Source organism: Protopterus annectens, chromosome 11.part0 (genome assembly GCF_019279795.1).
Source record: "Protopterus annectens isolate FY-2018-M chromosome 11.part0, PAN1.0, whole genome shotgun sequence".
Classification (NCBI taxonomy): domain Eukaryota; kingdom Metazoa; phylum Chordata; order Ceratodontiformes; family Protopteridae; genus Protopterus; species Protopterus annectens.
In genome coordinates this window covers 1421564796-1421579597 of record NC_056745.1, presented here as the reverse complement: position 1 = coordinate 1421579597, position 14802 = coordinate 1421564796, and the positions used below count along the sequence as shown (strand labels likewise).

General features: G+C 38.1%; 1 protein-coding gene across 3 annotated transcripts in view; it reads right to left on the bottom strand.

Annotated features, from left to right (window-relative positions):
- The window catches only part of ST7 (suppression of tumorigenicity 7), a 1957536-nt gene that overhangs the window by 1462150 nt on the left and 480584 nt on the right, over nucleotides 1-14802 (bottom strand). The window contains exon 1 of one of the 3 annotated variants that reach the window (XM_044088711.1): nucleotides 7267-7680. The exons of the other annotated variants lie outside the window; for them this stretch is intronic. Within the exon in view, the coding sequence (XP_043944646.1) occupies nucleotides 7267-7288 (22 nt within the window). The 5' untranslated portion in view covers nucleotides 7289-7680. Of the gene's footprint in view, nucleotides 1-7266; nucleotides 7681-14802 lie in introns of those variants that run through there. 3 annotated transcript variants of the gene reach the window in all.

The following is a 14802-nucleotide window of genomic DNA, read 5'->3' as shown; positions in this document are numbered from 1 at the left end:
TAACACCAAGGTTACTGCAGCAGTGATAAAAATTAAGAACTTTTTTCTGTACATGGTTCTAAACCCTGTGCAATACATGCCCAGTGACAGTTCTCTTAGGAGGGCATGCAATTGGTGTAATGCATGCATAAGCCCACCACCGAGAATGAGCATAGCATGTACACTTCTTCACCAGGGAAACAACTGCAGTGCATGTGTGTATACCCCTGATCACGTATCCCACACCTCCTCCCTTTTTCAGCAGAGGCTTGGGGAAAAAAGCTGCTTCTAAGCATTCTAATATAAACAAAGATACAGTCACAACTGGTTCAAGGTTACATACTTGAATTAATACAGTAATTATATAACGTGCTGTTAGGTAATAACATTACGATGGCGATTTGAGCTAAGTTTACTTTTCCTGGGTTTGATGACAGGTACCCATTTTTATTATGTTTATGTAGTAAAGGTTACAGTTTCAATAGCAAAAGTGATGTAAATGAAAAACTGGTGGGTGTTTGAGCTTGACAGGTAAGTAGAAAAGGAAGGAAAATACAGTGACGGAAAAAAACAGATAATAGTATTATAGTCTTGTAGCCCAGGGGTTAGAGCACTGTCTTGATAAGCTAAGGTCATGAGTACATATCTCATCAAGTTATGTCACTTAACTCAAATGGTTAAGCAATGATGCAAAGTGACTGCTGATCTTCTGGATGTGGGTTCAAATCTCATTGTAGCCTATTTTTTTCCAACTTTCCCTACGGCACAAGGTGCAAGTGTTGTGAGCTTAGAAAAAGAAGACAGCTGATGTCCGGTTTCAAATCCAGTTTACTTATGGGGGTGGAGGTGGATATATAATAATGATTAAGGTCTTCACATCACAGACACAAGATACAGGGCTAGATTCTGACCTTGGATTATTGGCTAAGCTTAAAATGACCCTTCAGGGCAGTTAGCCTAGTATTCTCCTATAAACCTATTAACTGAGGGGAGGGTTATATATAGTATGAGTGAAAGATGTATAAGGTCTGATATATACAGGATGAGGTGGGGTGGGCATGTGTGGTGGTAGTACGTTAATGTAGGAGAAAAAGAGGTGGTTAGTCCTCTTGTAAGTATTAGCTTTTAGCTGAACAAGCACATATTTCAGATCCTCTGCAAAGATATTAAAAAGGCTTGGTTCCAGCACATATTACCAATCATAAGACCAGGACAATGAGATAAAGATCATTAGCAGCTTAAATCTTTAATACCCTGTGCCATACTGCCACAGCAAAACATGCATATATCCAGCTGTACAACCAACTTTACTTAGAGACCCGCTCATTGTAATGAGGTTCACTCCTGCCATAATATACTACTCATAACCTCCAACCAGAAACAACTTTGCCTTTACCCTTCTTTTTATAGGCACTTGCTCATTTGTAATTTATAAGAATGCAGAACTACTCAACTGTATTTTGCTTCTCCCACATATTGTCGGCATCAATGCCTTAATAAAATTAAAAAAAAAAATTAAAAACTTTGGAAAGTGATCACATTGGCTGAGAGTTTGTAAAAGAAAATAAAACACATGAACTGAAAAATAAACAATGCCCCAGGCTAGGGTTGCCATCTTTTCAAATGCAGTTTTCATGGAAACCTGACTTTGTAGGACAAACTATACCCACAAGCAATGCAGAGGGTGGACTTTACTATTCTGCCAAAATAAAAGCCAACTCTTGTAGAACTCGAGTTGTTTCTTATGCTTTGCATAGAAAATTGTTTCATTCAGGAAATATTCCTGGCCCTTAAAAATCTAAGGATATTAGCCAAAAGTACATTTTTTATCACAGGATGCATCTGTCCAAATAGGTTCTGTCCTACAAAGTGGGACAGATAATAAATAACCCAATCACAGGCTGCCCAACTTAATTACTTTTTTTCTGTATGGCTCAAAAATCAGGTGCTTTATTGAAACTCAATCTGTCTACAAATTCCTTCAAACTATACTGCAAAGGAAGTACAAGTCCCCATCATACAACTACAGTCTAGGTATTACCTACTAGCTTTTTCCTCATCATAACCAATGGGTAATTACACCCATCCTCTAGAGCCAATACAGTTCTGAACAGTTCAAAACAAGTTACCCAGCTCCATTTAATCAATCCATCCATCATCCACACCCACTTTTTCCCATTTTTGCACATGGGGTTGGGGTATCACTTCAACAGCGACAATCATTTACAGCCAAAGTTTACACTGCTGGGTGGCTAGCCCTGCCACGGCAGTTCTTCCACATTACACACTTGCATGTGCACTCACACCTACGGCCAACTTAGTGTGTTCAATTCATCTACTGCATGTCTTTGGAATTGTGGGAGGAAACCAATGCACCCGGAGGAAACCCACGTGAACATAGGGAAAGCATGCAGACTACACACAGAAGGTACCTCAGCTGAGAATCAAACCAGGGAATCTCTTGCTGCGAGGTCATAGCTAAGCTAAAAAGTTCCCACAATGTGACACTATATAATATACCTCCAGTTCAGAGCATTACTATACTGGTCTTTCTTTATTTGCATACTTGTCCACTTTGCTCTCAGGTCAACTGTCAGTCTTAATTTCTTCTTATTATTTATTTCCAGTTTGATGACCGGGGAGGTCTACTGGGCTCGGGGAGCCTGTTTTCAGTGAAGGCCCGGGGAGAAAAGCTCCACATTACATAATAAAAATAAGCAAAGTATAAAAGAAAAGTTGCAAAACATACATTACATTTCAAATTAGAGACAAGTTGTACATTGGTTACATTGCATCTAAAATTGTATGATGGCAGTAAAGAGAATTGTTCCCAGAAAGGGGAGAATAAAAGGTGGAAAGTAAACTATTTACAATATATACATTCATGATATTAATGCTAGTTTACATTATATTCAGAGTGAGGCAGTTGTATAATGGAAAACGTTGCAAAACATGCATTACATTTCAAATTAGAGATAAGTTGTTCTCTGGTTACATAGCATCTAAAATTGTATGATGGCAGTAATGAGAATCATTCCCAGAAGGGGGAGAATAAACTATTTACAATATACACATTTATGATATTGATGTTAGATTACATTATATTCAGAATGAGGCAGTTATTCAGGAATTCAGTATGGAGTAGAGTTACTAGTAAGGTAGGCAGGGAGAATGCAATTGCATTTCCAATTAGAGGACATGTAGAATGGAGCTGAGTTTTAAAGTGTTCACAGTTTTCAGAAGTTATTAGAGGATGAGGGAGAGAATTCCATTTTTTTTGGCTAAGGAAAAGGATAGGAGAAGGTGACCAGCAGGACGGTTCGGTTTGTGGACAGTGATTAGATTTTGGTGGGCAGATCTTAGAGTTCTGTGCAGGGTGTATGACTAAGATGTTAGTTAGTGCCGGACATTTAGTTGGTTTAAATATTAGCTTGTGAGCTGTAGCGAGTTGGAGGTAGTCAAGGTAGTTGGGGAGTTCTAGCCAATTTAGCAGGCGGAGGGCAGTACAGTGGTGGGAGGAGTATTTGGATTTGGTGGCAAATTTTGAAATTTTGTTATAACAGATTTCCAGTTTGGAAGAGATAGAGGAAGATAGATTGGTTAGTAGGGGAGCACCGTACAATAGTGACGGTAGTAAGCAAGCAGTGGCGAGGGTTTGTCTTGTAGGAGAGAGAATGTGGAGGTTTCTGTACAGCATGCCAAGTTTTTGATGTGTTTTCTTAATATTTTGCTGAATATGGGTATCGAATTTTAGGTATTCATCTATAGTTACCCCAAGAAGTTCACTGAAAAAACAAAATACACGTGGGGTATTGATGCTTTTGTAGGTACCTTCGTACTCATTCAGCCCTATTCCTGTCCTGTAAACTAAATAAAGCCATATATCTTCAGAAACAAGCAAAATGCTATTGCTTTCCCACTTGTCACCTCAGCTAACCCTCTGTATCCTGCTTAAACTCTATTCTCCTTATTACATTTACTCTCATAAGTAGTAAACAAATTCCATTCAATATGACACCCCCCCCCCCCGCCATTTTTTTTTTCCCCTTTTCTTCTTTTACTTTCACCAAAACTCAGGAAAGCAACATTTATCATGGTTATGGAACTCCTAACTTGTACATAGTAGAGAAATATTCTATATATCTCAGGATTTTCAACACTATGTACATACTGACAGCTTCAAGCAAAATCTTGTGCAAATGTGACTTTGTTTTACCTGTACATGTTTTTTTTTTAATTTTACATACTTAACTATATTACCTTTTTGGTACATGCCTCCGTGGAATTTGCCTTTGGACTGCTACATGCCCAGTATCACCTGTGTTTTGAACTCACTAGCAAAGAATCCTCAGACACAGTCCTGTTGATAGTGAATGCCACCAATGTGGAACATAGTACCTTCAGTTTTGTACAGTTTACTCTTCCATGTTCCTTATGCTGACATGCACAGGGTTATGAAAACTGGATACAAATGTCTTCTCACCACTCTAACCCCTCTCCCATTAGGTCTTCACCAGAAAACAAAACACCAAAAACTACTTTCACTATGGTGGGCTCTACCATTAGGTCTCTATGGCCCATGATTTGCAGAAAGTGCAGGAAGTCTCTTGTCCTGGATAACATAGGCTGTGGAATGTTCTAGTCAATATCAGGTGCATTACAGTAACCCAGCAATAGCCTCCTTACCTTTACATGACACAGTGAGACTAGGAGCAGACCGCCTCTGCTACATGGTATGGTCAGATTTACTGCACATTTATATACTGTCCGATTTTTAGGAGATACTTTGCCTACTTTTTGTGTGCTCATATAACTACTACATTATTATTGCTGCTCATTTTTATGCAAGAAATGAATCATTTTAACAGCAAAGATTTATCTGGACTATTGTCCTTAAAAATGTTACAACACAGATAAGTAAATAAGAAAAAAGACAATGGTGCATGCCAGTTTTCTCTTGCCTTATATTACAGGTTAGTACAGAATACTCACTTACATGCACATCAAGGCAACCGCTTGTCTCCAGGAAACTTCAACAAGCCACATCAAACTTAAATACATTTGATCACTTTAATGCTACATTAGTGAACACCATTACTGACTTCTGACATTCCTAAACAGTGTTTAACAAGAAAATGCTGTCTTCAGTTGTAGTTTGTAGCATACTGTGTGTGTTAGTGACAGTCTCATGTCTACAACAGTTCCTGATAGCAATGTGACCTGATCTAGGACTGTTATTTTGCAAGCTACAGGCTTCATGACATATAAATATATTTTTAATTCATCTGATTCATGGTTACAGGAACATATGACAAAGTATAGGTTCTGTTTTGTCAGGGTTGTGGCTGGAAAAGATTTGTAAATACCAGTGTGCTTTTTAGGTTACAAATGAATACATAAACTAACTTTAAAACTGTATTCCTTTCTGCTACAGATGTAAATGTAGCCAGCAGGGATAGTGCAGTTTTAAAAAAATGAACCTGTAGTATCCAAGTTCTATATCTCTGTGCTGGTTTGCAATGAAATAAAAAAGCTCTGCCTGGTTTGCAATTAAATAAAAAAGCTCTGCCAAGACAATACTAGCAAACAGAAGACAACGAACAGTAACTCTTCAGCAATAGAATGCATACTTCTTCCTGTTTCACTGTATCAATCTGCCTTTCTTGACCAGGAAGAGGCAGTATTTATGATGTAGCCGGTTTTCCGTTTACTGATTCAGGTGGTCTACTTTAATAAAAGCACATATTTTTATACTGATTGCAGCCTTATAAGCTCTTACCACGACATGGATAAATTAAACAAACAAGTGGAAAAGAATTAGTCTTATACAGCTGCTTTTAAGAAGTGGCCCTTTGCACAGCACCGGATGGAATTCAGTAGCCTCAGACTAAACTCTCAAACCACAAGACATGTAACTCCAGACCGGATACAAGATACCTTTAGTTGTGCTAAATTTAAACTTGTTCCACTTGCCCTCCTTTTCCTTCTGACCTGCACAGCGACCCTGACAATGGTACACTTTACTGTTCAACCTCAGCCTGCCAGATCTGAAGGAGCTGGGAAGTGAACAGATGACTTTATCAAGAAATAAACAGAAAGAGTACACCTGTCTGAATCAGCTCAAGGTTACAGACCTGCTGGAAGAAAGCTGTCCATTTATTATTAAATATAAAATACAAGTTTTTGTTAGGTACAGCTTCTGAGATTAATGTTGTTCTGGTTGAATAACTAAGAATTTCTAATGATACTGCACAGAACGCACCATTTTTGCATAAGACAATACCAATGCTACTTAATTAGATTTGCCAAATGTTGCTTTAAAGCTGCTAAATAACTAGTGTGCTAACCATACTTCTAAAATGGTTTAACCTGCTGAATATGAGAAAAAGACACAGACTAAAACACTGCAAACCAAATAGTTTTTACAGTACCCATGCATCAGTGGCAATGTACTCCTTTACCAAAAATGATAATCACTCATCCATGTATGTTACATAATGGAAGAGCACTATTGCCTTATGCTGCTTTATCTCTTTCCACTTAATGTACAGGAGTAACTTGTTAAACTGGAATAAAATCTAGTAATGCGGAACGTTAATAAGCAGACTCGGTTAACAAAGCAATGATCACCCCCCCCCACACACACACAGAAAATGACAGGAAACCACTAGCTTGTGCAATGAGCAGCATATCTCTCTTAACATCTTTAAAATGATTACCACATGAAAGTGTACAACTCCACAGACTGTTCTCATAATCCCATCTTTTATGAAACCTAGCACACACACACCCCTCAGATGCTAAACAAGTAAAAGACAATAATAATCGGACTATTAATGGGTCACAAGGTAGGAAAAATATGCACACACTAAAATCAATTCCTTCTCTTCTGACAATTCATGCTCTTGACACCCCCACCCCCTCTTCATTCTAGCATCCTGACAGCATGTACACACACACACACAGTTCTGAAGCACTAAATCATTAAATGTGTAAAAGAAAGTACCAAAGCTAAACATGAAACAGTCATCACAAGTGACAGATCATGCTTTTTTTCATCGTCTCCTCAGTAGCTTAGCTACGCTGATCTGACAACACTGAGCCTTAGGATCTAACAGTCTGGACCATCTAGGATGCATACAATCAAAATCATCATAATTCAGTTGCATCAATTTCTTGGTAATATGGCCTGGCAAAAAGCCAACATGACATCCAAACAATGAAGTGCTGGAGCAGAAGAAAAGAGAACTGCACAGACAACATCACTAGTGGCAGAACGCTACTTACATGAAGATTCAGTACCAAACATGGCTGTCCAGAAATGATGGTTTAAATAAATTAAAAAAGGATGCACCAGTCACACAGCAGGGGTCATGAAAGCAGACACTGCAGCCCAGTCTCTCCAGCTGCCAGGTGTTCTCTTTCAAGAGCTGAAGTCTAATCACAACCCTTCCCTGTACCAAACCAGACAAAATGCCTTCAAGAACAGAAAAAAAAAAGACAGCAATCCCAATCTGCTTCTTTTGCAGTATATTAATCCAAAAGACAAGCCAAGGTCAGTATGTCCCCTCTTTTGATGGATGCAGCGAGGCAAGACTAGGTAGCAGAAACCAGATACTGCAATTCACTGCCCAGACTCTCTGTAAAACAATAGCACAGCCCATGCAAGCACCGAGTGACGTCAAGACACTGCAAAGACTGACTGCCGTTAACTGGAGCTCTGAGGGGCTTGAGTGGAGCACAGCAATTCAAATGGGGATTCCTTTGTTACAAACTGCAGGGCAGACACACATGCACCCCCCACCCCCATGCAGATACAGGCAATTCAGAGCTTACGTCTGATTTGCATTCTTGTCTGAAATAACTGACAGAACAGATAAGGAACAGTGTTCCCTCTTCTGAAGAATGAATGGTATTCTCCTTTAAGACAAAATTTTTGTAGAAACTACTTAGAAATGTGTTTAAGCAAAAATCATTTCACCTTGTTTTAAGCAGTGCCAGAGGAAGAATTCTTCAGACCTGTCAGACCCTGTCTGACATATTCAGAATGCATCAGAGAGAAAAGGAAATGTTTTATCCCCATAGGGAGAATTCTGCTATAAAACACAGTGTAAGCTCATACAATATGTCACTATATCTGGTCATATTTGTATTAAGACAGAAAGGTAAACAATATTTTAAAATTATCCATGGAGGCAAGGGACTTTTAAAAGAGAAGATAAGCCAGGTTTTAAACACCATTTTAAAATCTAAATTTTATCAAACAGCCTGTTTTATAAGGTTGCAAATAAATTAACACTACACATGATAAAACTATTTTAATAAATGCATAAATTATATATATATATAGATAGATATATATATATATATATATATATATATATATATAGATAGATATATACACATTTATTTTGTTTTGTTTTCTTTTTAATTAATTTCACGTGCAAGACTGACTCACAGCAAATTAAGCATGCAGTTTGTCTCTAAACTAGGAAAGGTTACAAAATTCCACTGTTTTATTTTATGCATGCTTTACATTACTTATTCCTTGTTATACACGATCACTTGAAATAAATGCTTGCATGAATAGGGTCATGGAAGAGCTCTTTGAGCTAGTTAACATAGTATGCAAGTTAAAACTTACAGGACTCAAATGGTCTATTGCTGTAAACTATTTGGTTGCACTTTCAGTCCAACAAAGGGGACACCATGCATGGATCCCCACTAGATTTCTGCTAAAGACTGTTACCTTGTGCTACTCTAGACACTTAATAGCCAGCAAAAATGGCTGCGCAAGTTCACAGTCAATGTTTCTGAGCATCGTTTATTGCAATGTTGTCTATCTGATGTATAATAAATGATATTCAATAACTCATTTAATTCAACGTGCCACACATTACTTTGGGTTCCCTATTATTTATGTCAACGTTCAACATTGCAAACATCGCTTTATCGACAGCTAAATGTTGATCCCGAAGACATGGAACAGCGATTTTATTTTCCTAGGGGAAAAAAATCACTGGGCCGTTTTCAGGACTTTGCAGTTTCCTCCACTGTGGTGCAATCTCGGATTGGTATATTTAAGAAGGGGTGTGTGGGGGGGCACAGCTCCCCACATCGGGGTGTATGGGGTGAAGCCCCCACTTTAAAAAAAAAAAAAAAAAAAAAACAAAATAAAGTGGGCCAGCGATTTTTTTCCCTAGGAAAAAACAATCTCTGTTCCGTTTGTTTGGGATCTGGCTTTTTCGACATTTAGCTGTCGATACAGCGGCATTCAAAATATGAACGTTCGCTTATTTAATAGGGAACCTTACTTCACATTTTTTTAAAAAAAAAGGTAAAATATTCCGTAATACCCATAACCAAGTAATTCAGTACTGTAACTATTGTAGACACTGGTAGAGACTTGGGCTCAGTGCAAGAGCTGTGTCATTAGACATCAGCTGGGGTGGGAAGGTGCAAGCAGTTACTTTACCCTTGTGGAAAGGACTGCAGAGTACAAAAATCAGGCACAACTGAGCATGCTGGCTAGGTTAAAGGGAAAAAATGCTGACCAGTTAGATTTGTAATTGGGAACATTGGACAGTGGTATTTATTGTAATCTGAGATTGGTACAACTAGATCACCAAAATATCAGCTGTGTGTGTGTGGGGGGGGGGGGGGGGGCAGACTCAAGAAAAATACTTTTACTTTTTTATATGGAACATGGAGTACAGAGTCTGGCACAGGTAAGCAGGCCATTACAATCCAAGGGAATCATATTTTGGCAAGTGTTTAGGTCATTAATTAGGAAGGCTGGATACTTGTGGTTAAGCTATTCCAGAAACAGGATTTTCTTCAAGGGTCAGTTCCAGGCAAACATGACATCTGTTAATCCACTGGGCCAAAAAGTGGAAACCAAAACATGACTGTTCCCCAAAGGAAAAGGTCACCACAAGATGCGAAATGTTGGTTTTGATAGGCAGTGGACAGATGTTAAAATACAATGGCAAAGAGCAGTAAGGTTATATTGTGGCAGCAGCTTAAATGTTAGGTAGGCTCGCAACATGCAGCTACACAGACATTCACGAATACCAAAATCTGACTTGCACTAATAACTGACAGTAGAAAGGGAAGAGGAGAGAGACAGTGAATCATTGGTAGTAAACAACAGATAAGATATTCTGTAAAAAGTGAGTAGTATTTTTTGTTCACGTACATGGGCTTATCTTCAATGAATTATGGTTTAAACTAAAAATTAGAATTTTGTTTTTCATCATAGTTTATTTCTAAAAAATGGAAGGCTAACTGTTTGAATCTACTCCAAAAGTGGAAAAGGGAACTAAATAAGAAAAGAAAATAGAAATAAAAGTATTTAAAATTTAAATGAAAATGATTACCAGTGGATACCAAATACAAGCCATATTCAAATATAAACAAAAGAAAATGTACAATGAAACAATGCAAGACCTGTGTTTGGTGCCTGCACCTGTGTTCTAACAGCATAAACAAATATCAGGGAGTCGCATCTGATTAAATGCAAATTAATTCCATAGCACAACTACCACTGTGTTTCAGGCAGGATCACCAATGTTACACTCAAACAAGTACTTATAAGACTGTCCCGTATGTACTTTAAATGCAGCACTACAGCATATCAAGGTCTGTCTTTCTTCAGCCCCTTAAGCAGCAGCCCACAGTGACTTGATGCTGGATTTAGCAAACGTCTGAATACATTTTCATGTACTAAATGTACATAATTTTTTTCACTAGTATAAAGTAGTGTACTCCAAGTAACTCTACTAAAACTGCTGGATCTCAAATCAACTGCAAATATCTGTAATAAAACATGCGGGACGTCAGTCGCATAGAGGGGCCTATCCGAACTATTTAGCTGTGTATTTGAGAAATGGAATCCAAAAAACTCACCTCAACAGCACATTTCCTAGAGTCCATTTTCACAACACACAACAAATTTTTTGTTACATTCAGAGACCAAATCAAAATTCTTTGTAATGCACAGGCAACACTAGCTGTCCCTATGTATTAACAGTTAAAAAAAAAAAGTATAGGAACACAGACTGTCCAACAATTTAAAAAATGTAATATACAAGCAGCCCCATGACGCAGGGATAAAGCCCCTATTGCTCCCCAGATAATCCATGTTCAATTCTTAGCATGGGCTCTAGGGGTCACAGTGGCAGACAGGGGTCAATGGCTCACATTAGCTCACACATCTTGGGGAGAGGGAAGCAGCTGAAGCTGGCTGCAATAAAGAAGAGCTCTGTGGTACATAAATGGTATGCTACTACGTTGGAAGGTTGCGCATATGCAGAAGCTGGCATGCACATCCTGAAGGCAAAGACTGTGGAGTTCACAAGGCTGCTGCAAGCTGGTGGGAGTCCAGGCACACTCCCTGGCAGCAGTATGAAGCTGCACTAGCACTCTTGATTTCATCTCCCCAGATGTGGGTCAGGATGAACTCAGGAGAGGCAAAGGCAGTTCAAGTAGAACCAGTGAACCCTTCCCTCTGCCAAGCCAGATAATTGCTGGAAAGGTATGAAATGTAATATACCTCATGCTTCCATACAAACAGCAATCGCATGTGAAGTGCACCTCTAATCAACCATTAAGCCAGTAATGGTCATTTTTCCCTGCCACGCTTTTGTTTTTTGTTGTTGCTTGTGTAGCATGCCACAGCTTTCAAACCAAACAGTAGGCTGCGATATTTGTGGCAGCATAATACTTCCTAACAGCAGCAAGGCTCTTATGCAAGCACCTTGCTCTGCAAGTTTTTAATAGTTAGGTTCTTGTGTATGAATTTAACTATAACAATGACTTTTTTTCTTAATTTCAGACAGCAACCTTCTCCAACTATAGCCAGATGTGGTGTGTTCTATAAATGGATGCCAATAATTTTATCTTGAGAGCGAAGCTTGAGATGGTCATGACTGCAGACTGATGATAATGCTTTGTAATACATGGAGCTACGTTTACTACACCTTAAAAATACTATGTGGAATTGGTATGCATGCATAGTACTGCTTGAAATCAGACACCTCGAGATGTTCCATTTGAGTACTAGCATATAATGCTTGAAAAAAGTATTAAAAGAAGCTAATTCAATGAGAATTTCAGTCCAACAGAAGAAAAATGTCACTGAATGGCTAGCAATGGAAGAAACAAAATGTGTAACTGGAGCAGAACATTCTGACTGAGAACAAGTTCAAAAGTCAGAGATTAGCTTGCTGTGATGCTCAGCATTCACCATCCTGAAATACTAAAAAGGTATAGCTGATCAGCAGACTGGAGGTGATATAAACTGATTTACGGAATTTGATGTGAATTTTAGGTACATGAATGAAAGGGCTCAAAATTTACGAAACTGAGGATACCAAATGTTTCCAAGACCAACAAGACCTGAAACCAGTTACGCACAAATGGCTAAGATACAGGAAAAGACAAGAGGGACACTAAAGAGGCTTCATCAAATTAAACTGCATGCCAGAGAACTGGAAGAAAACAGCAAAAAATATATATATAATGTGCATCTCTCTCTCTCTCTCTACATATATATATATATATATATATATATATATATATATACACATACACACACACACACACACACATATATATATATATATACATATAATATGGTTTACTATCAAAATTTCGAACCGTACTCCGTCGACTGTACTATCGTCGAACACGGAAGTTCGAAAACGGTACTATCGATGTCAAAAAAGAATCTAGGAACGGGTTTTAACATGGGTCGAGGTAGGTGTTCAGTATTATTCCCGAACTACAAACATCTCCCCTACCCTTGACCCATGTTAAAACCCGTTCCTAGAGTTTTTTTTGACATCGATATTACTGAACTTCCGTTCGACGATAGTACAGTCGACGGAGTATGGTTCGAAATTTTGATAGTAAACCATATGCGTGTGTATATACATATATATATATATATATATATATATATATATATATATGTATATATATATACATATATATATATATATATATATATATATATATATATATATATACACATATATATATATATATACAAATATATATATATATATACACACACACACACATATACATACATATTACATAAAAAGCATTATGGTATTTTAGAAGGAAAGGTAAAGTAACATTCAAATCTGTGGGGTGAAATGGCAGAATCAACTGGTTCTGTTAAAAATTCCTTGGGTACTACATCAGCGAAAGATTTCCCACTGCCAAAAAGGGAGGTCAGTATGGAAAACTCAGACCAAAACTGACTTGAGTTTTTAACCTGTTATGAAAGAAAGCAAGACTTGTCTGAGCTGTGGCAACTACACAAAAAATGACAGTGGCAGGGAGAGAGTGTTGATGCAATAAGGGTGGGAATATAATTGTGTTGCTGAGAAATTTTAAGTTGTTTTTCCCTGCAACATTAAAAGTACTGGTTTTGACAACCTTGAAGTGGCAACTGAGAAAATAAATGCAACTGCAACAGTTAAAAATTAAGCAAGTTGAAAAGGATTCGATTGAAATGAGAGGCAATGAAACACATAGACAAGCAGAAAATGAACAGAAGGAAAAAATCGAGTTACACTAAGAAGACTGCTTTGTCTGTTAACAGTGACACCTGATATAAAATAGTCAGAATACAACACAAGATCAAGTAATAAGAACAAACAGTTTAGGAATGTTGACATACTATACAAGACAGAGCAATATAGGAGCGGATATTAGAAGCATTCCAACTAGAGGTGAAAAAAAGTTTGACTAATCTGTGCTTTTTATTTTGTGTGCCGTAAAGCTGAGTTTTTCCTTTGTGTATGGTTTTATCTTTAGCTGACTCCTCTGCTAGCATGATTGCAGTAAGGTGTTCTTATGTGACACCATTCTATGGTTCTACAGACACATAATATTTATTAAACTGAGGTTTAAAGAATCATAGTGATAATGCTCTCAGAAAAGATAAGGTTGTTTGCTATGCTTCCCTTATTTGAAACAGTATACAATATGGGAGATAAACGTACGGACTCGTATTGAAAAACTATGTAATGCAAAAGGTGTCTCTTTTAAAAACTATTTTTCATTTATTCATTTTATTTATCCTTTGTTGACAGAGTTACCCCACTAGGCAAGTAGTCTCTCTCTTCAGGGGAGACCAGAGGTGGTATTGATACTACTAAGGGATATTTGGCCAGGGCATCTTGGAACTTTCCTTACTCTTTTTGTACGGAGACGCAATTGTGTGTGATGTTTCCCGCTTCCGGTCTGGGCACGTAGATGGCTCGGAGAAGCAGGAAAACAGAATGGAGTTCTTAGATGGTGGAAAAACAATAGATTTGCAAATGGAAGCAAATCTTTGAAGGATGAAGAAAGAAAAGAGGAGCGGAGTGGAGAAGTGATGTCAAACAAGCAGAGGTGCATGGCAGAATATAGTACAGAAGGAGCAGTGTGCCAGGAGAGGTTGAAGACGGTCAAATCTTCACAAAAGCAGCATGGAGCATTAAATGAGGAAGAAGTCAAATGAACTCCTCTATGGCAGACCATATTACGTCCTGCAGTGGCAAGGATTATTGCGAGCGGAACGTGAGGGGGGTGAAGAGTTAGCGGAATACATGAGAAAATTGCTGACACACAGTAAGACTCTTAACTAATGATTGCCTTGCAGGTCAACAATGAGACGTCACCAAACCTCTCAAACCTGGTCTGGATCAAAAGTAGTAAAGAAAGAAGTGGAAGAACTGGAAGAGGAAAAAAGGAAGAAGGTCTTGATTTTTGACACCAACTGCGGTCCGAATCAAGGAACGATCCTCGTGGATCCATTTGACACAC